We start from the raw sequence: 24,431 nt of genomic DNA, 5'->3' as shown, positions 1-24,431 counted from the left end.
TGCAAATCACATGGGCAAATGACCTATTGCAGACAGAGCATGGCAGTCCAATTCCCAGGTTTGTACGACATTGTTTCATTCTTCTAATAATCTTTCGTGATTTTCAGTGGGAAATATTTCACTTACAATTCTCTAGGTTTACACATGTGTACATATTGTCCGAAGGCATGTTAGTATTGAATTTCACAGTGGCACCATATACTCGTTCCTCAGAATATACAATATTCCGTCATTTCCGTCCCCAACATGCTAGTAAAGGCTACCACGTCTTAATTTAAAGCCACACAAGTTGCATTTAAACTGTAAAACTCTCACATTACTGCTTTGTCCAATATCAGAAATAACATTGTTAAAGTTTATTAATCACTAAATAGTCTTTTGTGCCAGATGGCCAGCATTGTCTCCCAAATAAGGGCATAATCTCCAAGGCTGCTCTGGATTTGGTTGTGAAGCCCCCCAGTTGAAGTTGAGGGGAGGTGTTACTTGCAATTTCACACCTAAGTGTCCTGGAATCTATTGTAACAGGCTCAAGCCCAGTCACAAAGTCTGACGAGCGTGTGAAATGCTTCCTCTTGGTCCATTCATAGTTTCAATCGGGCTGGTCCCCTTGGGGGAAGGCAAATCCTGTTCCCAGCAAGCAAGCAGGAAAACCTGTTATGTGGCTTCCACAGTGAATGCACTTATTTATTGACTTAAGTCTGTTGAAATAAAACATCCCATATATGTTTTCAAACAAAACCCCCCTTAATTTCTAGGCAAGGACAGGGCCTTATTCAACATTACACTTTTAAAACAGACATTTTTCTTGTTTGCAAAAGCAACCCTTTTTACACGTGGAGAATTTTCCCTTTTCTGTCACCTCCCAATGCAGTTTTCTCTTCCATCTAGATTCAAAACATTGTTTGCAGCCCTAGTCAGTTTCTCTTACACAGCAATCTGTCCACTGATACTGACATAGGCACAGAGGACTAGGGCTTCTTTTGAAGATTTCAGCTGTGATATTTTGTTGCAACGTGAAGCCTCCCCCCCCCCCCCCGTATGGCTGGGAGTAAAGTTGTTTGTGATTTCACAGATTTTGCCTGATGCAGCCTGTCATCCAGTGAGAAATGCTTTCTTTTTCTGGAGCACAACCCGAATATGGCTGGGCATAGCTGGGTCTCACAGGATCAGAACTGTGTATTGTCGAACAGATGAAAAAGGGCATCAGGCTCCATCATTTTAATGCAAAATATTTCCTTTTTCATTTGAAAGTTTTGAGCAAGCAGCGCTGCTTTTCAATTCTCTTCTTTGGTGCGCATAAGGAAACACACTGATAGCCTTTCTCGGTGTATTCCCTGTTCCATCTTGCCCAATAGTTGCTTGGCAAAGACAGCGCAGCCATCATTTCTGTAGCTGCAAACGTAGTTTTGATGCAAGGGAATGGCGCTCAAAGAAGCCAGCGCCGCCATGCTGCTGGTAACTGCTGAAGTGCAGATTGGTGATGGAGGGGAATTCTGCTGGTGGGTAAATGTACCCCACAGAAGTAAATGTGCAGGAGGCACAGTGAAGAGAAAGTGAATCAAAAGATGGTGCCAGAGGCGCGACAAGGTGAAAGAAGAGAAAGCCAAAGAAGGTCAATTGTGCACAGCAAAGCAGAAGATAACACATGGGTGCAGGAAGTCCCTGAAAGGATAGAAGAAAAGCAAGTATAGAAAATACAGAGTGGCCAAAGATCAGGGTTGTCGCTCTTAGGAGGAGCAAAGAACCTACCGTTTTTGAAAGTGTCTGCTTTTACCCCATGGGAAGTTTGTGTATGAAAGGAACTGTAAATAAGTAAAAGGAACATCCTGACAAGTTGAATTTTGTGTTCGAAACTGAAGGGGCCTAAGCTTGGGGAAGGGAACCTAAGAGGCCTAACAAAGGTGAATACTTATTAAGTGAAACAAGAAGGCATACGTTTGGGAAGGGAACCCTGAGAAGCCTGAGAGAAACTTTGTTATATTGTTTTTTGTCTGAAACTTGAAAGGATTGAAGCTTGGGGAAGGGAATCCCCAGGATCTAAAGACATTGGGAGTTGTTTGAACAGAGTGCAAGAATGTTTTGGAGAAGACTTAACGAACAACCTCTTTTTGACTGTGCTGTACTTTGATGATAGTGACAGACCCACACCTGGTGAGACTACCTCCTGAAACCAACCTTGATGAATATTTCTTTTTGAATCACTATTTTTCTTTAAAGACACTTCCTACCACATTTTCTCAGAGTGAGGGCATGCATAGGTTTAGACATAGACAGATTTTGGTTTTGGACTTTCTGACATCGATGGCCCTTAGAAACATCAGTTGAGGGAACCATCCCTTTAGGGTTAGGGCCAGTTGGGTATTACACCAACCCCAGCATTATAGTAAATACAAATGTTCAAACTATAACACTTGAGTCTGTGTCTCTCTTGATACCATGCCTGTCTCACAGATATTGCACTCTTCCAGGCTATAGGTTAATGAATGGAAAATAACCATGACTAGTGAGTCTCAGAAAGTATGTATTAAATGATATCTGATAAATGATCACTCCTAGTGGATTTTGCGACCCTGCCAAAAAATATACAACCCGCTAGGGAAAAAAGGCCAAGATATTCTTGCAAAGATAACAAGTTTTAATCACACAAAAAATAGGTATGCCAGGAAAGAACTCTGCTGCTAAAGAATGTTCTGCCGAAAAATGGTACAAGCAGAATGGAAAAGAAACAAATAGTCATCAGTGACACAAACATATACAGTAGAAACCCTCATGGCTGGTTGGTGAGACCTTCTACATGGTCAGCATGCTCAATAGGAGATGCCAGGCTATTGGCACCAGCCCCATCTGTCCGTCTTTCATCACGTGGGGTCTACTGGGCTCATCTCCAGGGAACCAAGGTTGAGTTTGCAATTCGTTACTATGTAAGAAAATGCTACTCTATCATTATGGCATCACCTACTAGGTCCGGGGACTGGCACAGGGGGAGGCTTAAGATCAGGCTGACCCACACAGTCTTCTCATTCTGTATGGCACTATCCGTACCCAAGGATTCTACGCTTTAGACTATAATTTTTTCCACCCTGGAGGGCGTGGCTAGCAGTCATGCTGTAAGGACACGTTTTCCTTCAGCTCCTGGAGATCCGAAACAATCCTGCCTGAAACTCTGATAGCACGCTAAATCCCCTGCAAACGTAAGTATGGATGCATGAAGTGAGCTGGTACATGGTGTAACAAGCAGAGAATTGACGGGGAGTGGATTGCTAAGCACAGTCTTGCAGAGTTTAAGACCCACCAGCAGCGGTGAGATAAAAAGGCGGCCATATGAAGAGACGTAGGGTGCCCTTGAGGACAAAGGGAAATGGAGAAGGGTTTGGTTGGTGAGCGGTGAACTCAGAGGCTTAAACCCCTCCCCCCCGGTCTAATTGGGCTCTGTGCAAGACGAGCAGGTGGAAACACAAATGAAGTGGCCCACATGGAGCAGTTCTGCATACCGAGGGATGGAAGAACTTCGAGCCCGCAATTTGAGGAGACTGTCATGGGTGGTGAAAGGCACAAAGGGACCGCAGAATGCGCTGCAGACATAAGCAAGCAGAGCAACAAGGAGCCTACATAGGCCAGTCACAGAGCGAATACCCTAAGCACACTAAGGCACTGGAGGTCCGGTGCCTGCAGCAGCTCTTGACCCTCTCAGCCGCGGGTCTCCGTGCGCGGAAATTGGATGTTGGAGCAGGAACCAACTACAGCCGGCATGGACGGTCGGCCGGCAAGAGGCTTGACTAAGCATTGCAGAGTGACGCGGGTCCACAGTGTGAGGACAAGAGGACCGTCGCAACGCAGAAACACGTTTGAGGCGAGGGAGGACGAGGGGTGGCCGGAACCTGAGGGACATGGTGCCTTGCAGCGGAGCAGCCGAGGAACCAGATTTCGGCACAGAGTGAGGGCTAGGCGGGGACGGGCAGAGGCCGGAGGGCGGCCGTACCGGGAGAGACCCCATATCCCCTGTAAACACCTGGGTGTGCAGCCGTGGGTGCAGTCCCAGTGAACAGAGCAGGGAATGGGAGAGACGTTGCATGGACGGAGCGCCATATCCATGCCAGCATTATCAATAGCGGAGCAAGGAGAGGGGAAACGCTGCCGGGTGCACCGCATCTCAGTTCAATCCACATCCTTACAGGTACGGAGTGATGTTTGGGATCAAATAATCACCCGCTGGAATGCAAAGAAAGGACCTTAATATACATTAATTATATATGTGGAGATGGGCCGGCCGCGTCATGGGCACATGGGAAACCACCAGCCTGCATAGTTCTAAGACACTGCAAAAACAAACAAGATGGTGGCTACCGAATCCCGAAGCACACATCAGCCAGTGGGCGATTGATACCAGGAGTGGCACCCGGCTCCCCATACACAGACGTGGTGCACAGGTCACGAACGCTAGGAGTGGCACGTACGACGGCCGGTTGAAGCGGGCATATTGGGGCGTGAACACAACCCTGCCCACAATAGACATTACTGGTGTAAGAAGGAGGCATATGCTACCGGCGCACCCCGCTCTTTGGCGCTGGCTACTTTCAGAGAGCGCAAGGCAGTATTAGGATCCATGAACGACCCACGACGGTGGGCTGACCTGGTACTGCAAAGGGTTGGTGCTGTTGCGTGGATGCCAGCCACGGGAGAAGGACATACGAGACAGCGCACCTGAATGGCCAGTGGACACCGCAGGCGGCAGCCACAGGGACCAGGGTAGAGCGACCGAGGCTTGAATAAACATATCAGGCGGCAGATCAGATATGCAAGCAACGGTACAAGGTACCGGCAAGACACAGGATTTAAAACGCCTGTACAGGCACAAGTACATAGCGGGTATGCAGACGGTGGCTAAACTCTTGAGGACGAGCTGCAGGCGGCATCTGTTTTTTAGTCAGCAACAACAGTGGAGTAACAACCCACCTCCCAAACCGATACACCAAGCAGGCCAGAAAATATGTGATGGAGTATCGCACACCGACTGAGCAGAGTGGGGACAATATTGCGACGCTGGAAGACACAAACAACTCCTGTTCAACAATAGTGGACAAGCCATAGTCCAGACAACGGCAAGTGCAGAACTAAGCGGTGGCGGAAGAGCCAACACTGGGGACTTTAGCCATGGCATTGAAAATGCAGAAAGGCAAATCCAAGCAACCCACACTGGACAGTTTTACTAAGGCTACGAATGCAGCAGAAACCACCACGCAAGCAAAGTCAGATCCACAAGTAGAGCACATCCAAGCGAATGGAGATCAGCAAGTACTGGACGCTATTGCAGCATTGAAGATATCATTAGAATCCAAAATGGATGCAATCAGCACGGATGTGAAACTCCTGAGACAAGATGTCTGTGCACTCGTGGAGCAAACTGGGGTGCTAGAGAAGGAAGCCACAGTCAATACTGCTAGCCTTAAAGACACCTCAAGAGATGTATCTGTATTGCAACAACAAGTAAAGAACCTGGAAGGTACAGTGGAAGATGCAGAGGGCAGGGCCAGATAAAAAAATGGAATCATTCGACTCCTGGAAGGAGAGAAAGGAGCAAACCCCACCAACTTCATAGAGACCATGTTATTACAAGAAATTGCGCCAGACCACCTCACCCAGGGCTTCATGATGGAAAGAGTGCATAGATCCGTGATGAGGAAACTGCCACCGTGGGCCCCACCACGGCCCATTGTAGCCCGGCTTTTAAACTACAAAGACAGGGAAAAAGATACTGGAAGACTTCTGGAAAGGTGGCACGATACATCGAGCATCGGCCAATATTACCGCATACCACTATGCAGAGGAGCTTTACTTCGGTGAAAAGAAGGCTGTGAGCGTCAAACTCTCAAATACATGCTGCTGTACCCAGCACGGCTAAAAATAATAAGCAGAGGGAGGGCCATTTTCCTTGACACCCCAGAAGAAGCCCACAAATGGATGGACACAGAGAATATGCCGACTGGAGAGGGCAACCCGGACATTGAGGGAAGGAAGGCACAGGCTGACAAACTACGGATACATAGTAAGAGCATTGCCAGACATTGCCAGACACTGCTGACTGCCTGCAACGAGAAAAGGCTTGATTTGTGGAAATTGGGCATAATACTTGGAGGACAGCAGGAGCCAACGGAGGAGTTCCCATCCAGGAGCGCCCAGGTGGGTGAGGGGGGGAGTGTTCTTCACCTAAGAGTGAACGTATCCTCCTGCTGCACCCAGAGACCAGTACAGGCGACTGGGGTAGGGGTGAGGAGCAGGAATGCCTGAGCAAACGGTATTGAGCTGGGCAATTGTTGCGGGGGCGAGGGTAGGGTAGGGTAGGGTAGGGGAGTTGGGGTAGTTAGTTGGGAGTTAGCCTTTGGAAACACACAATAAATGTTGGTGTAGCACATTGAACTGTTGAGACAAGCGTGGATGCAAATTCATGATGGGGGAACTTATAATGGCCTCCTGGAACGTCAGGGGCCTAAATAGTTATATTAAAAGACATAGGATAATGACTTCTTTACGGCGCCAAAAATAGATATTGCGCGTTTGCAGAAGACGCATCTTACAGCGGAGAAATTAACTGTCCTAGCTCGAAAATGGAGGGGGACAACTGTGGGTTCATTGTATTCTACATATGCGAGAGGGGTTTTAATATGGATTGCACTGACGGTGCCGTTTAAGGTCCTTAACACCTTTGCAGAAGTGGGGGCGGGGGATGATAGTAGTGCAGTGACTCGTGGAACAAAATAGTATGAGCATAATCAACACTTACACACAAAATCATGATACGGCAACCTATTTTGGTTCATTATATCCACATATTGGCACATACAGAGATGAGACATTAGTATGGGGAGGATATTTTAACTGTACGCTATGCCTGGAACTGGATAGGTCTGATTACAAATTGACACACCCTAACCCGGCGGCTAAAGCCTTAAATGCACTGCTACAAGGATTCAATTTGGCCGACATATGGAGGACCCTACACCCGCTGGCACAAGGTTATTCCCATTACACTGCCCCAAAATTTTACACACTAGACTAGACTATGTCTTCACGGGGGAAGAGACTATGGGCGATTTTAAGACCGCTGAATACAAAGCACGGGTGTTATCGGAGCATGTCCCCATGTGGTCTCATGGCAGAGCTCACCTCCTAGGGCATGCATCCCGACTTGGAGCTTTAGAAGCGAATCCCTGAAGGACCTGCTGTTCCGGGAGCACCTAAGAGAGGGGGTGAATGATTATTTAAAGAACAATACAGGGAGTGTTGAATCCGCAAGCATGCTATGGGAAGCCTTTAAAGTAGTGATCGGAGGGATGGCGATAGCTAGGGCAAGAGGAATGCAGGTTGCAATTGAAAGGGATCTACAGGAAACTGAAACTAAATTAGAAGCATTAGATAATGCAGAAAAGTTGACTAAGGACCAAGCCCGCAAGGTCACCCGATTGCAGAAGGAATGTTTAGAGCATTGGGAAAGACTAGGCATGCTGAACTACAGGTAATATGAAGAAAGGCATCGCTCTGAGGGGGACAAGCCGGGATGTCTATTGGCCTGGCTATGCAAAAGTGAAAATAAATGGGAAATGATAAGCAAGATCACTTGGGATAACGGGGAGATCTATAGGACGCAGGAAAGCATAAATAAGCGCTTTCAGGAATACTACAAGGTATTATACCCAGGGACATTAGCAACACAAGTCTCAGACGTAGATGAAGCCTTGGCACAGATAGATCACCAGCAACTAGATGTAGAGGCATCAAGCCAGCTGGAAGCCCCCATAACTAAGGAAGATCTACAATCCACTATTAGATGGCTGCCGACAGTTAAAGCACTGGGAACAGATGGACTACCCAGTGAATTTTATAAGGAATTCGTAGCTGACCTAGTGCCCCCGTTAATAGCAATGCTGACCGAGGCACTAGAAATTGGCACGCTGCCGAGGTTGTTGCGAGAGTCAGTTATTATTCCATTATTTAAGCCCAACAAGTCAGCCACAGACTGCAGATCATATAGACCTCTGTCGCTGCTCAATCAGGACGGGAAAATACATATGGCCCTAATGGCCAACATGCTTAAGCCAGCGATAGCTAAGCTAATACATACAGACCAAACGGGATATATCCCAGACAGGGATATCACATGCAACTTGAGGAGGTTTCACCAAATCATACCCAACACAGTTCAGAGCCATATTCGGTGGCCTCATTGGATGCGGGCAAGGCATTTGACTCGGTCAGATGGCCATGGTTGCTGGTGGTTTTACGGAGGTTCGGCATGGGACCCATGTACATAAGATGGGTGCGGCTGCTATTCAGCAGCCCAATAGCGAGGGTTAGGACGGGTGCCCACATCTCGGACCAATGGCTGTTGGAGAAAGGCACGAGGCAGGGTTGCCCATGATCACCTATGTTATTTATTCTGGCCTTGGAACCATTAGTGGCATACCTCAGAAAAGAATACTGGGAGGCAGGTATAGTAGTGACGAGCACTGATAAACAGATTTTGTTATATGCTGATGATATGTTGCTATACTTACAGCAACCTGAAACCACCCTGCAGTATATTTTCAACGTACTTGAGAGGTACGCAGAATTATCCAGCATCCTGATTAATGCACACAAATGGTGCTTGTTCCCCTTAGCTGGGTATAAAGGGAAATCCCTGAATGAATTGCCAGTGTTACAGAATACTTGCATAATACGAAGAGGGCGGTAGACAATATTGAGAAATCTATACTTTTTTTGGGCATGGTTTATATGCGCGCACTAAGTGTAAGCATCTACATTTCGCATATTATTGTGTTAATGCAGGGTCTCTTAATACCTCCCCCCCCGATCCCTGCCAACAGAGGGCACTGCAGTTTCAATTATAACAGAAATACCAGTCTACGCTCAAGACTAGTGGAAACAACCAATTACAATGATGAGGAAATTGAAAGATGTAGCCCCTTGCATAGTTGTTAGAAAATCTACATCAGATCCTCCTGTTAGTTTTTACATTTTTAGAAGAGACTTTAGATGGGTCAGATAATGAAGTAACCCTCTTGACTAATTTACTTAATCTTGACTAATTTACTTAAAATACTGATGGGTGCAAAAATATTGTGAAATAGGTTTAAATTTGATAGAATGTATGAAAAAGGGATTGAGTCAATATTGGTTAGGGAAAGAACATTTTTGGATGAACCAGAGAAGTTCTTAAATCCTTGTCATCTAGTGGATAGTGGGGGTTTGAAATGCCACCGTCAATATTTAATGTAAAAGAATGAATGGAGTTGTAAAGTAAATCACATCAAGTTGAAGCGCACCTGTAGAATGTAGGTCTTGTGTGAATATAGAATTCCAAAGAGAATAGACCAAGAAAATGTCCTGAAAGCAATTGATGGATATATAGTAGATGTTGAAACATTAGGAAATCTATTGAAAATGTTTTTAAATGGAAAACATTGTAAACCATCCAAATTCGGGACCAATGTTGTGAAAAGTAAAAACAAGGGAATATTTAAAAGCATTAAGAAGAAAGCAAGAGTAGAAATATCTAAACTTTGTAATAACAATATGATTAATTTTAATGCATTTTTTTTAAGAGTATAAGAAAAGGTTTAGAAGGTGAAACATTAATCAAGAAAGACTAGTACTCAGTTAAACTACTATATACGAGTAAAAGATGATGCTTTTTAAAACCTTCTGAGAGTGCATGCCCCAGATAATATGGATCCTATGAAAGACCCACATCAATCTAATTAGTGGGAATTATTTTCCCCAGAAGAAAAGCAGTGTTTTCTGCAAGGCTGTGGCAGAATGCCATCTGCGCAGGTAAGGAATCCCAAATACACCCTTTTGATTTTGTAACACAACATGGCGTTGGTTATTCTGCCTCAGTATAGTGGAAAAAGTAACTCTGCTGAGACTGTCTACTGACGAATCAAACAGCTGTCCTTTAGTTTGACAACATGATAGTTACTGAGGACAATATGCATTCCTGAAAACTTCCTGTGTGCACCCAAAGTTTCAACATCCAGAGACTTCCTTTTTATCGTGTGCAACTCCGATTCAAATGATATGTAAATGTTCCCCTGGGCCTGGTTGCAGTTTGAGTAATAAATAAATATAAGCCATGTCTGGTTTGATATGGTGGCTTATGGGACTATGCGGTAACACTAGCTAAAGCCCTTTCGATGTCATTTTATTATTAGTTGAGTTTCTAGTGACTCATTCAACTGTCAGAATTGAGTGCATCAGCTGCCCGTGACTGGTTTTCATCCCAAAAAAAACAATTTGGGGCCGGCTGAAAGTTCCCTTTGCGCTATTGGGAAAGCTTGATGCCTTCCAAGGAGAAAAGGATCTGGCCCCTGTGGGTTAGGTGGGAACCAGTGATTCAAAGACAGCCCGGCCAGCACATTGGGGAAATCACAACATGCAAGGCAGACAGTGTATATATTACTAATTAGGTTGTTTAGGGATTATTTAGAAGGAAGCGATATTTTAATAAACATTTTTTAGCTGTTTCATCTATATCGGAAACACTGAGATTTGTTTCCAAAAGATTTGATTTTAATTGCATAGAATTTAAATACAGTGGTTAATATATGCTATGCGGACATGGAAACGTAGGGTGAAGTGTATATAGCCTAACTATGCAGGAAATATGAGGCTCTTTTTTATATGAAATCTTTAAACAAAATAATCTGTGTATTGTTAATGAGCAGGCTTCGAATGATGGCTTTACAAATTGTACTTCTGTGAAGAATAAATAGTTTCCCATTCTGGACTAGTTACTAATTCCTATGAAGCCCTATCCCTATTTAAGTTCTCTAGATTCACACCTATTTTGGCAAGTTACCATTAAAATGTTTTGTATTTTCTCTTCTGAATAGTACAACATTTTTTTTAAAAAATGCAGCATTGAAGAATGCTTTGAGAATGTGCTGGTCAAGTAAAAACCCTGAATATTCTGTATTCTGTAAATTTGGATTTATACACTTCAATTATTTATATATTTTAACTATAAATAAGGATGAGATGTTTTGTTACAAGTTGCTTATAAATATATGAAAAATCGTATTTGCCCTAAGGAACCTTGAAGTAGAGAGGATATGGTTCCATGGATATGGTTCCACGGAAATCATGATATTAGGTCAACAGAGCACCCTAAACAAACTGGACATACTGTACGCTAACTTCTCCATTGACAACTCCATCATCCCCGTCTCCACAGCGGTAAAGACACTGGGAGTGTACATAGACTCCCCTCTATCTATGAATAGACAAGTCAGCGCAATCACCTCCTCATCTGTGCATACCACTAAACTCATTAACGCCATCAAGCCTTACCTCTCCAAACCCAACTGCCTCTCCATAGCCAGAGCAACCATTGGAGCCAAACTGGACTATTGCAATGCCCTCCTAGCGGGCACATCAGCAAAAAACCTAAACAAACTCCAAGTCACACAGAACAATGCTCTCCGGGCCGCTCTCAGCATCCCAAGAAGAGAGCATATCTCCCATGCCAGACATGCAGCCCAATGGCTCCCGGTTAAAGAAAGGATCACCCTCAAAATCCTCACCCTCACCCACAAATGCCTCTCTCTCTCCGTCCCGTCCTATCTATCAGAGACCATCTCCAAACCCTCCTCCGCCCGTCCCACCAGGACGCAATACACCAACCTACTCTGCATCCCACGCATCAAAAAAGCCAAAGCCGGTGGCCTAAGCTTCCCCTACATTGCACCCAAGACCTGGAACACTCTTCCTGCAGACATTAGAGCAGGAAACTCACTCCTGATTTTTCGTAGGAAACTGAAGACCTCTTTCCTTGCACAATAATGTGACCCCTGCGAATCCATGTAAATATACTGCATTGCCTTTTGTGCTAATACCACATTTTCCACTGTAAATAATGTATTCTTTGTTAATATTGTATTATTTGTATTGTATTATGTGTAACTAAGATATGACTGTAACAAGCGCCACGATGCCCCTGGGCTGACGTGCACTCTACAAATCTGAATAAATAATAATAATAATAGTATAATGCACAGGTAAAACATAAGTGTTAATACCTAAATTACGGAATTGGGCAAATGCACAGAAATTAAGGAAGCGATGGTAGTTTAAGAATAAAAAGATAACAGTGTAAATCTGTATTTATCTCTAAAACAATAGTTATGAAGAAAAAAGTGCAATAGGTTGATTTCAGCACCGGTTAAAGGTAATTGCAAAGAATTTTTGAGAGTCCCTCAGAAAGTCCTGACATTACCTTTTCAGTTGCACTTAGGCAAGGGGTCCAACTCCAGGCCTGGAGGGTTAAAATCCCGATTAATATACATGAGATAAATGTGCATACAATTCTAAATGTATGCACATTTATTCTCATGAATATTAATGAAATATCCTGAAACCTCTGCAGGATTTCAGCCCTCGAGGCCTGCAGTTCGAGACCCCTGGCCTAGGGTCAAATGAAAAGGTAATGTCAAGAAGTGTGAATAAATAAATGAAACCGTTACCTTGACAACCTATACCAATATATTGATTATTTTCAAAGTGCTCTAGATAATTATTTGTATGATGATCAGGATATGATAGAGCAAGGAAATTTTAGAGGCCTGATAATTAAAATGAAAGGGCCTAGGTGGGGTGTCAGGGCCTTATGGGATGACAATGGACACTCTTAGAAGAAACCTATATTTGTGTGAAGAGCTTTAGATCTTTTTAAACCACTTTTACTTGCAGTAATACATCAATTTGATATAGCTGAAAGGGCAGTATTATGATCCCATTCTATAAAAGTGGAAATAGGACTGTTCCAAATAATCATTCTAGCATGACTGCCCTTTAGAGTCCAGATGCCAAAATGTTCCTCAAGCAAAAGGTTAAAGAAAGATTGTGCCATTTAATCAAACGGGTTTCACTAAAACAGCTAGTAGAGCAGACAATTTACTGGCACCCTATCACATAACTTCTAAAGAAAATAGCACTATGTGCTTGTTTTGTAAATCTTTCTAATACATTTGATCAAGTAGATGAGGCTCTTTTGTGGTATAAATTGGTGATGTGGGAACATTGATAGGTGAGGGTGCTGAGCCCTCGCAGTGATTTTTAGCAAAGCCACATTGCGACCATAGTTACTGGCTTAAGTGGTGTCTATCTCCCCTTTCATCCGCTCTCATTTACGGCATAATTGTATAAATGTAGCTCCCTCAAGTGCACCTTTATTGCCTGCCATCTGCATTTCCTGTTGTTTCCCCTTGTACACGCTCTCCCTCCCCCACTGATTGGCCAGGAAGACCCTCAATAGGCGCACACCGAGGGCTGCCTCTTGCCCGGGTAGCCTTTGGCTAAGGGCCCAGAGGCAAAGGGCAGCTCCCGAAGAAGCAGCTCCAGATCGTGTCTGCCGGTGTCAGAATGGGACGCAAGAAGCCAGTAGCCGCCAACCAGCAGCAACTGATCACCAAGGTAGACCATAACATCACTGTTCCTCACTCAACTACCCCACAATTTGCATTCGCCTAAAACCTTTATACTACATTTATTGATCTCCTCACCACTAACAACCGTTCTCTACTACACATAGCAGACCGCGCTAATCTGTCCATAGTAGAACGTTGGACATCTTTTGATGAAACTCAAACATAAGTGTGTTTTCCTGAACTGCTGCTTTTGAAACACAGGCCTTTTCTCCCACTTTCCAGAACACTCACATCTAGGTGTGCTTCATTAACTGCTGTACTTCGAAAGTTAGGCCTTTTCCCTTCATTAACTGCTATACTCTGAAACATAGACACCCCTACAATAAGTCTAGAATCCTATCAAGACTGGGACTTCCCCAACTTTACTCGGAAAATCTAGTGGTAGGGTAAGGGCTCCCCAGACATTCGTCACCCGATAGACTTCCCACCTCTATCCGGTAACCACCCCACATATCAGGTTAAACCGTTTTACCTTAAAATGCAGGGACATCTCCATGAACTACAACAAAATTTAGAAGAGGAACTCAAAGAAATCGGGAGCCCAATACGCAAATAAGCAGCCCTAATCAACGATGAAACAGACCTTACTGAAGAACCATCACACCCTGAGAGCAACATGGGAGCAGACCAACGGGACAGTTATGAGACAAAACTAATATTAAAAAACAAACCAAACCATGCCAAAAGAAAATCCACTGTGTTAGGGAGAATTCTCATTCTATGGCTAAATTTCCCTTACCTATAGAGACCCCCAGCAGATTTGAAGGGTTTGTTTCTTTTTACCTGCTGAGAGTGAGGCTCTTTTTCCCACTCTTAGGCTTTTTTGCTATGTGTGTTCTAGGCTATTTTTGTGTTTAATGTCTCTGGGATTTTCTCACCCCCATAGGAACCATCTTTATTCACATGTGTTACACAGCACCCTCAGTGCAGTGACACAGGGGTGTCGTAGCGACCCCCAAACATAGACTCCATACCCTGGGACTGACTACTGTCTCCCAGGGCATGTAAAGTCCCCATTGACTTTACTAGCCATTTTTTATGAACTTAACCAGTACAGCCCATCTTACTATGGAAGTACTGGAAGGGTTAATAGTTTTTCCCTTAGGTTCATTTTCGAGGGGTTACCGTACAGTCCCTCTCTCAAAAGTTTCTGGCTGGTGGCAGTGGTTACTACTGTAAATATTCGACCGCAAATGTTTCCCTATGGGATTTTCCCATTGTTCGAGGCTACCACTTCTTCTGACAGCCTCTAACACCGCTGGTGTATTTTAATATTAACTTTACTCCGGTAGGTTTTTATTGTCAGAACTGTAATATAACTTCTTTCTCGTGTCTTCCTCTAAACTCTTAACCCAGGTCGGGGATCCTTTGTTCGTCCTTTTGGCGGGCTTCTGCCGAGAAGCCCTCCTTTCGGCGCCACCGAGTCTGGGGTGGGTCCATTGTGTGGGAGGTGGAGTAGGACCCCTGGACAGGGTTGCCTCAGCAACCCATGTCGCACTCTATCCTGATAGGCTGGAGGGTCTCCCGCCAAGATGACCACTCCACTGTGTGAGTGACAGCTAGGCTGTATGAATGGGGATCTTTTTGTATAAAAGCAGAGTCCTGAGGACTGGAAGAGCAAGACGTCGCCACTGGAACTAAGAAGCCAAAGAGGAGAGAAGCCAAAGACATCAGCAACGACTGAACCACTGGTGAAGCCCTGCTGCAGCGTCTCACCACTTTTCTCCACACGACGAGAGGAGATCTTCATCTCCAAGAGCCTTCTCCCCTTGAGCTGGTGGGGCCAACCAGTTGGCCAATCGCCTTCCCGGACCTGACTTGGTCGAATCTCCCGTACCCTGTACTCGGAGGCCGGATTGTCAGGCACCAGTCCACCACCATTTTATTAGAAGTGTATAAAATAAATATATAACTACTTTTTAATACAATGCTTTGGTCAGCGTTTCCTTGTGCCATGGTACTGTAGGCCTATTGTGTAATCCCTGAATACTGCTCATCTCCCTCTTGAGATAAGTCTGACTGCTTAGCCACAGCTACAAACTAAATCTTTGTGGTACAGACTGATACCAAAGGGGATTTATTGCTCTCACCTGTAGTCCTAATCTTGTGTAGTGCTCCCTAAGGGAACCGCACAGGATTCTGCCTAACACACTGCAACCTAATCAACGCAAGATCAATGTCCAAACATGCCACAGAAATCTACGACCTCTTGTTTGACGGCAATATTGGCATCCTATTCATCACAGAAACATGGTTAGACAAAAACTACCAAATCACACTCCACAGCTGCCTAACTGACAACTTGAAGTTCTGAAAGGTAAACAAGACAGGTAAACAAGAAAGAAAAAATAGACGCACCACTAAACATACAACTGATAATCCCCAGGGACTTCAGTATTTGGTTTGAAGAGGAAAACACAAACTCACAAAAATCGCTAATTGAGCAACTCCAGACAATGAAACTACACCAGTTCGTTAAAGGAACAACACACACAGTGGGGCACACGCTTGATGCAATCTTAGCCAGTCTTCTGACCACTGCACCACCAATACAGATACTCTGGCCACCTCATTGTTCAATTTGTGATCATGCTACCAACTAAAGCAGCCAAATAGCCCAAGAAAACCTCTGAATATCGAAAAAAGAAACTGGAAGACCATCAAAGGTAGCAACTTAATAGAACAACTTGAACTCACAAAACTACCAACCACTAAACTGGATCGCCAAAACAATAGACAGCATCTCCCATGAAAAACCTTTCACCCCATCATGAAAGAGAGCAATGGCAAAATGGTTTACTCCCCTTCTCCATGCCATGAAAAAGAAAAAGAAGAAGCTTGAACTAGAATGCAGGGAAGAATACGACCAGGCAAGTAAATCACAATATCAATGACAAATCCGATGTTACAAAAAGGAAATTCAAAAGGCCAAAAAAATAAATACTACCACAACCGAATCACCAAAGCTACCAACACCCAAAAAGAACTGTTCAACATCATAAACGAGATGAGAAACCCACCGGGCTGCAACAACATTCTGGTACCTTCGCAGAAACCATGCAACGACCTTGCGAACCATTTCAAGAATAAAATCTGCAACATTCATCGAATCATACAAAGCAGGCCAGTCAACCAAAACACACAACCCACCCTGCCAACCGTAGAACCACAGAACAAACCCCAAAGCTTCCCACTAGTATCAGTAGAGACATTTGCCAAGCTGATAAGACAGCAATAAAGCAGGCTCCCCCATGTGTCCCTGCCCTCCAGACATCTACAAATCAATCCCCACACAGGGCACACCATTGGAATACTACAGAAACCTCTTTAACCTATCACTCGCAACAGGGAAAGTACTGCGATTGTTCAAATCGGCACACATCAAACCACTCCTCAAGGACACGGCAGGCGATGTGGAAGATCTTGCTAACTACAGACCTATTTCAAACATACCCTACCCAGCAAAACTGCTATTAACTAACACAGGAACACGCAGAAAAACACCAGCTGCTGGACAAGGCACAAGACCCGCGAGAGGGACAGAGATGACATTCCTGTCTATCTGGAATGACCTAAAGACAACGCGGACTCTGACACAAACTTTGCCCTGATACTACTCGACCTCTCTACAGCGTTCGACAGTCTGCCACAACATCTTCATCAAGAGACTAGAAGAAATAGGAATAACCGACCTAGCCCTGCTCTGGATTGAGTAATTCCTAACTGATAGAACGGAAACTGTCTGGATAAAACCCTTCAAATCCGCTCAAATCCGCTCCGCAGGACACCAACTGTGGAGTACCACAAGTATCGTTACAATCCCCACTGCGCTTCAATATCTGCTATACATGTGTTGGGTTTCATTTTTAATAAATTCAATTATGTAGCCCATTTAAAAGTGTGAAAAAAGGATATGTTTACAGTAAATAATGTTTTCACAACATTGTTTGCAGCAAAACATGGAACCTGTTTATAAAACTGGATGAGTCAAAACTAGCCCTTATTTTAATGTATGGTACGTATGCTTTCTTGTGAGCATGGCACTGATGAATTGAATTGAGTGTTCTTCTAAATAAGGTAGTCTGTTTAAGGAAATCTGTTGCTGTTGAGTGTATTTGCTTTGAGATGGTGTTAAACAGTTGGACAAGAGTATTACGAATGCACTGTTAAAATTGTTGTGCATTGAAGGGTGCAAATGGGGACTACTCTAAAATAGATAATGTGGGAGAATTTAAAAAAGACAGGGAAGCTTTGCCTTGCAGCAAATTAATAGTTTCTATTGAAAATGATTGGTATTTCTAGGGATTCCTTTTTTGATATTGCTGATTGCATTGCTAATGAATGGTTAAACTCCCCTCATGGTGGTTAAATGCTATATGTCCAGTCTTTGTTTTGATATGGGTTTAGGAAATCTAAATCAGTATAATCCTAAACCTTTGAATGAATTGAACTTGCGGTGAAACCTCAGTATATTTCTGAACTGTTTAATCCTCAAATGTTAGTTTGGGCTTTAGCCACTGTTCGGTTGCAAAGGTGCTTGGTATGGGGTTGCGTATGAAAGTAGGATGTACAGACTATGTAATTTCGAGCGAGAACCATAAAGCAACATCTTTTCAAACTATGCGCCTTTGAAGGTTTCAAGAGAGATTAATAGATGACCAGACTCTCTTAATGGTTCATGTAATTAAATAATCACACAGAGATTTGTTCATAGAGGGAAATCCAATCGGGTTTTTTTTTTTTTTAATTTCTTTTGTTGATTTTTTGAAAAAGTTACATTGAGGTTGATGAATTGATTTTGCGTTCAGATTTCAACTTTTATTTTAAGATTTTTTAGATGAGATAGAATATTCTGCTTCTTTCGGTATGATCAGATTCTATCTGTATTTCTTGTTGGACCGAATGCCGTTTATGTCAATGTGTTTTGATTTGTGTATTGTGACAAATCTGGACAATTCAGGCTAGGGAGGTGAGCCCGCTATGCAAGACCCTCCCTAGGCGGTCTGGTAAGTGGGAGCTCACTGAGTGTGACTCCCCTCTTGGGGACAAGGACTCCCATTTGATGATGAAACTCCTTATCCAAACAACCCTTTCTGCACATAGGAGGACCTTGGCATCTTCTGTTACACCTATAAACAAGAATAACCTGTCGCGCTATTGGCTTCTGGTAAAGTTGAACCACATCTGAAGGCCATGATCAAAGAAGACAGACTCAATTTTGTTTGTTGTAATGACGTAAAAAAGAGCAGTATCAGCTGTGAATGGGAGAGCAACTTCTACGGAGGGAAGAGAGTCCTTGCTACGCAGAGGCAATCCTCTGTGGAGGCGCCGTCCTGGGGGGCCTGATCGACACCAAGCCGCTGAGCCAGTGCCTGTGCGCCGGCAGCACGACACGCTAGCTAGAGGCTGCGAGGCAGGCAACGTGACCAAGAAAGTGGCTCCGGTCAGGGCAGAAGTGAAGATGGGAAGAGAACCATCTTCCCTGGTGGTGTGACCACTGGTAAGCAGTGGTGGGCTTGGCACCCCACAACCGACGCTGAGACCAGGAGAGAGAGTGGAGCCCAGATCTCTGAGCTCCAAGAGGCTAGAATGTTTGCCGAAGAGACAAGAGACTAGGAGGCGGCAAATGCTCCCAACACAAGGATGCCAGTGAGCGTTAAGAACTACTGCTGTGAAGAGGGCTGAAGTCGACAACCGTACGTAAGTCTGGGGGGAGCGGCGCAGAGACCGACCCATGGAAAAAGGCTGGAAAAGGTACGAAAATTGCATGCCATGGCTGGAAGAGCCACCAGAAATCCGAGAAAGTAAGAGATGCTAAAGGGCAATCAGCCTCACTAAAACAGAGTGAAAGAGATACAAATGTTGTATGCCAAGGCTGGAATAGCCGACCACGATAGTAAACACCGACAGATAAACGTCCTACTGGGAAGAATGTGAAAAGAGGGGGAATACTCTGCAGCAAATCTAGTAAAGTGCATGAGGTCACAGGAATGTGCAAAATACCCGAGTGAGCAGATGCCCTAAGTTAAGTATTACAATTGTGAAACAAAGACACCTACCAGAGAAACAGACTTTGGGGAGTCGCAGTGCTATGTAGGTGGGAGACAGAGAAGTGTCCTTTCAAGTAATACTGAAGGTATTTGGACATTTGAAATATAACCTAAGAAAAGGATAAGAAGAAATTGTTGCTTTATTAAGGGGGATAGTGAAATCCTTGCAGAGGATAATTAGAATTTCTACCAAGAGACTCTATCTGGGGATTGTGGAGGCTATACCATTGTGTACTAAAGGAACTTTGAGGCTTGGAGCAAGTCTACTCCAAGCTGGGTCAGGCAAAAGCCCACACCAATGCTATTGTGCAAGCTTCCCCTTTCCTTTTTAGTTGGGTGTTTTCTAAAGTGTTAGAGCCAGCTAGCGGTTAGGATTCAGACAGAAGGTTTTTACTTTGGACCTGATGTGTGCACCCTAGGTAGGGAACCTCCCTCATAACAATAGGGCTAGTTAGGCGTTTTACTTTTTTATTTAAATGAAACATCTTTTACTATGACCCCAGGTAGTCTGAGTCCTTCTTCTGTTTCACCACAGTATGTGATATTTTCAAATTGGCTTTTCTGGTGGCTACAATATGTAAGTGAATTACAGGCCCTATTGGGACGGGGGGGCTATCCTCATAATTCACAAGGATGAGGTAGACATTGGAACACATCCAATGTTTTCACCAAAATGTACTTCCAAATTTCATGTCAAACAAGCTATTGAGTTCTAATTCTTTTTCAAAGAACCACACTCTACTGTACAACGAGGCCTTCATACATACATTATACCTGTGCAGAGCCGTTATATGGTACATGAACAGTGTCCCACAAAAGGGATAGTCCATCAAGCAGTTGTAAATAATGCAAAACATTTAAGAATGAGACATAGTAGCAAACAAACTGCTAGAAGACCAGCCTAAAATCCATTCCTCTAAATCAACAGGTACTACACATGCCTTACTTGTAAATATGTTCATTTAAATTGCCTGTGCAAAGGTGCAACTTGGAGCTCAGTGCATAGCTTCACAGAGCAAGATTATATTAAAATAGAAGTGCAATGAGAATGATTTGATGTTGTGCCATTCTCACTCCCCGCAGCAAGAGTAAGTAGTGCTTGCTAATCTATACAAAGCAGTTGAATCTAAAACACAAGCTGCAAAAAGAAAACATTACATACCTGCCACATTATTGTTACCTATTTAGACACATCCTTCTAACCCACCCTCCCCACAGGTGGAGACAGCACATTTTTCAACTTTACTTTTTTATTTTAACTCTCACCTGTGTGGTATGCATCTCATATACATATCTGCATGTGAATATTTATATTTCATATAGGAATGTCGGTAGATATGGCTTTCCACTATAGTTATGTTCTATATTTCTCATACAAGGTTTTTAAATAGTACAGATAAAAAATAAAAAAGTAGGAGAGTATACACTAGAAAGTAGCATTGTAGGAAGCATGTACATGTCAGCAATGTATCCTAGTACTGATCCACCCCTGTCAATGCCTACATTAAAGCTTAGTAAACAAAAGTGCAATACAATGGCCAAACCAATAGATGGAGAACTATGCAATTCACGTAACTCTTAAGCAGAATTAAGATACAAAAATACTGTTAGATTAAAGCAGAATTTCCCATATAGGTAAGCTATGAAACACTTGGCACACATGACGCTATGACAGAGTTGGTCATGGAGTCGCAGCCATGCCTGCCCTTTGCCTTTTTAAATATTTCTGGATCCAGACTGCACTTGTAGCTATTTTAAATGAAGAATAATCTGGGGGAAGTGAAATTGTATTCCTTAGAAATAATGTTACCACAGGTGAGTAATATGTTAATTTCTTGAATATAAATAGATTTAGCTCTCAAATTCAAACAAAGCAAACAATTATCCCTCTGGGCAATTGATTATATCAAACTAATTCAGTTGTTTTGCTATGTGTATTGTTGTCCAGCTGCTCATAACAATCCAGCATGCGCCCCCCACCCCCACTCCCCCACCTGGTACGCTGGCTCTACAACCCATAAAATCAAAGCTTATCCTGCTGCCCTCCTTTCAGATGAGATGTAACCCTCCTGTACAAAATGGAAAGGAGGCTGGATTATGCAGCTACCTCCCATTAGACATGCATCCACAGATGGATCCATCCTCCTACACCTGTAAAATCGTTCCCATAAAGTTCCTAGACCCTTTCAAGAACTTGCAAGCAGAACTGCATACATCATTGTTGCCAAAAGAGCCACGGTCCAAGCCCCACCCTAATTTAAGTGTAGTCCATCTAGTTTTTATCCATGTAGAACTTGGTCAGTTGTTCCCTAGGCAGTGAGTAAGGGGGTATTCACAGTTTTCTCTTGTGCATTGTTTCAGCACATTCACACTAATACTGGCACCCAGACATTACAGAAGGCCTCAAAGTCAGACCCACTCCTAAGCGAAAGGCAGGAGTAAAATTTCAAGGTGGAAGCTACTAACCAGCCATAAAGCCACTCGTCAAATCAATTCTACACATACACACAGCACACCATGTCTTACACCATTTCTTACTCTCCAATAATCAATTGTTCCTTGCGGTGGCGAATGCAAACTTTGCACTCTGCTCTAAGGTGCTGTGATATATAGCACACCTGCCCCTCCCCCTGATAAGTCTTGCCTGAAGGTAATATCAGACGAGCACAATGTCTCGCTAGGTGCCTCACTCAATAAGTCAGAATGAAGAATTGGATATGTTTCTATTCAAGCAGCTCACGGTGAATAGTAATGTGCTAAACATAATATCATCAGGATTCTTCTAAAAAATGAGTTGGAATTATAACATAAACCATGAATCAAAGCATTGTAACCAAATCATGCAAATTGTTTGGTTATGCAGGTCTCCAAAAACAAAGGAATGTTGACAATGTGATCATGAATGCACATGTTGACTAAATTAAGCAATTCTGCTGTCAAATCTAGGGTCACATGAGTTTGTACTATACTCATTTGTGTTTAAGCAAATTTCAATAAACGTGTGTTCACCTGTTCAGCCAATACGTGTTTCGACCATAGGCTCTACCTCGGTGCTTTGAGTGAATTTGTGGCGGTACTTCAAACTTTGATGGGGTGACTTGGTGAACTCTTTTGGCATGTTAGGGTTGCCTGTGTTGCATGACAAGGCGGGTCAGCAAGTAAGGAAAATCAGACCGGATCATCATGTGGAGTTGCACCAGTTCGGAAACGCCACTTGTGATTCTGCAGCGTTGTAGGCTGTTTATCCAGTTGGTAAAGCGGTGTGACAGCTGCATATCGAACGTCTACATTCTTTGGATTACAAAAAATAATGATTTAAGGCTGTGCCGTCAGCTTTCCATGGTGTGAGTTGCCTGACGGTAACTCACCCGTGGCAAAGCAAACGTACACCTCTGTGAATGTAGCCTGTGCCACATGGAACATTTTATATGTTGCAATTTACGAATACTGCTTTACATAACATAAAAAGCTGGAAATAGGGATAATAAATGAAACCTGGGCCATTATAATTGATTATCACTGTCTTGTTAAATAAATAAAATGAACATTAAATGTGTCTTCTAAAATGATTTTAAATTATATTTACTTGTGAAGGATCTAAAATACGATGTGGGCGGTGGAGAGAAATTTGACTCCCTGACGGATTTGGTGGAACATTACAAGAAGAATCCTATGGTGGAAACGCTGGGAACAGTACTGCAGCTTAAACAGGTATTGTTTGCGAAATGCAATGTTTTTTTTTAAACTCTTTTTATGAACAGTGGTCTCAACAGTTACAGCAGCTTCATTCCCATAATATAGGCAAGTCATCAACACGATAAATCTCTTACATATACTGTTACATGGAAGTTTCATCATCTGAGAGCATTTCACACAAATACATGCGGAAGGGACCCCATATGTCCTTTGGTTGACTTGCACCGGGTTGGGTCAACACATATTGTTTCTCGCATTCATTTATATAAGTGAGTTCTCGAAGGAAAGTAGTCATGCTTGGTGGCGTAGAACTTTTCCAGGCTTGTAGGATACACTTCTTAGCCACCGCACATGAGATGTTGAATAGTCTTCTTATTTTCTCTGAGCACTTGCCAATGTCTCCGAATAAATATTTTTGGGGAGTCAGCTGTGGGGGTATCTGTGTGATTTCCGTCAGCATCTCGGCCACCTTTCCCCAGAATCCAACCAGTGCTGGACACTTCCAGTACATATGGAAGGAGCCCAGCCGTGGGGACCCGCATTTGGGGCACTCACCAGTGCAATCCGTTACAAATTTGGCCATTTTAGCCAGTGTGTAGTGTAGTCTATTTAGGATTTTGAATTGGATCAGGCGCAACCCAGCATTTAGTGAATCTTTTTTCGTAAGTGCACAATATCTATTCCGTTTATCCTCCGGGATGGGCATCTGCAAGTCTGTTTCCCGTTTGTCTTTAACCGGGTTCATTGTAGGCGTATGGGTTTGTACTGACATATACAATTTAGAGATACCAGCCCCCCTTTGTGGTAATGAGTTGTGCACAGGTATGTGGGGGGGGGGTTCATCGGGGAAAAGCAGCCATCTTTTCTGGAACGCAGCTCTGATCCTATAATATTGTAGTGTTTTGAGTGGCCCGCCACCCAATGCTCTCGTGAAGTCCCCCGGGGTTGCAAATTTACCATTTATAAACATATCAGCCACCCTCATCTCCCCGTTGGGATCCCAGGCCTCCTGTATACTTGTATCGAATGTCGGGGGGATGCCCGGAAAGGGACCTCTGGGTTATGAGGTGTCTCCAGCTTCAACCTTTTAAATATTGCACCCCAGGCCCGGACCGTACAGCTAACTGAATCATATTCGCATGTGTCTTTGTGTCGTGCGTTGAATGTGACTGACTTTATGTCTGTCGGGGATGTGGTGTGTGTT

General features: G+C 43.7%; 1 protein-coding gene across 1 annotated transcript in view; it reads left to right on the top strand.

The window, feature by feature from the left end:
- The window catches only part of PTPN11 (protein tyrosine phosphatase non-receptor type 11), a 1,257,273-nt gene that overhangs the window by 333,326 nt on the left and 899,516 nt on the right, over positions 1–24,431 (top strand). The window contains exon 5 of the mRNA XM_069619490.1: positions 23,126–23,242. Coding sequence (XP_069475591.1) covers positions 23,126–23,242 — 117 coding nt within the window. The remainder of the gene's footprint in view (positions 1–23,125; positions 23,243–24,431) is intronic.

This window comes from Ambystoma mexicanum, chromosome 10 (genome assembly GCF_040938575.1).
Source record: "Ambystoma mexicanum isolate Mex_15411 chromosome 10, UKY_AmexF1_1, whole genome shotgun sequence".
Classification (NCBI taxonomy): Eukaryota; Metazoa; Chordata; class Amphibia; order Caudata; family Ambystomatidae; genus Ambystoma; species Ambystoma mexicanum.
This window is presented reverse-complemented; position numbering and strand designations above follow the sequence as displayed.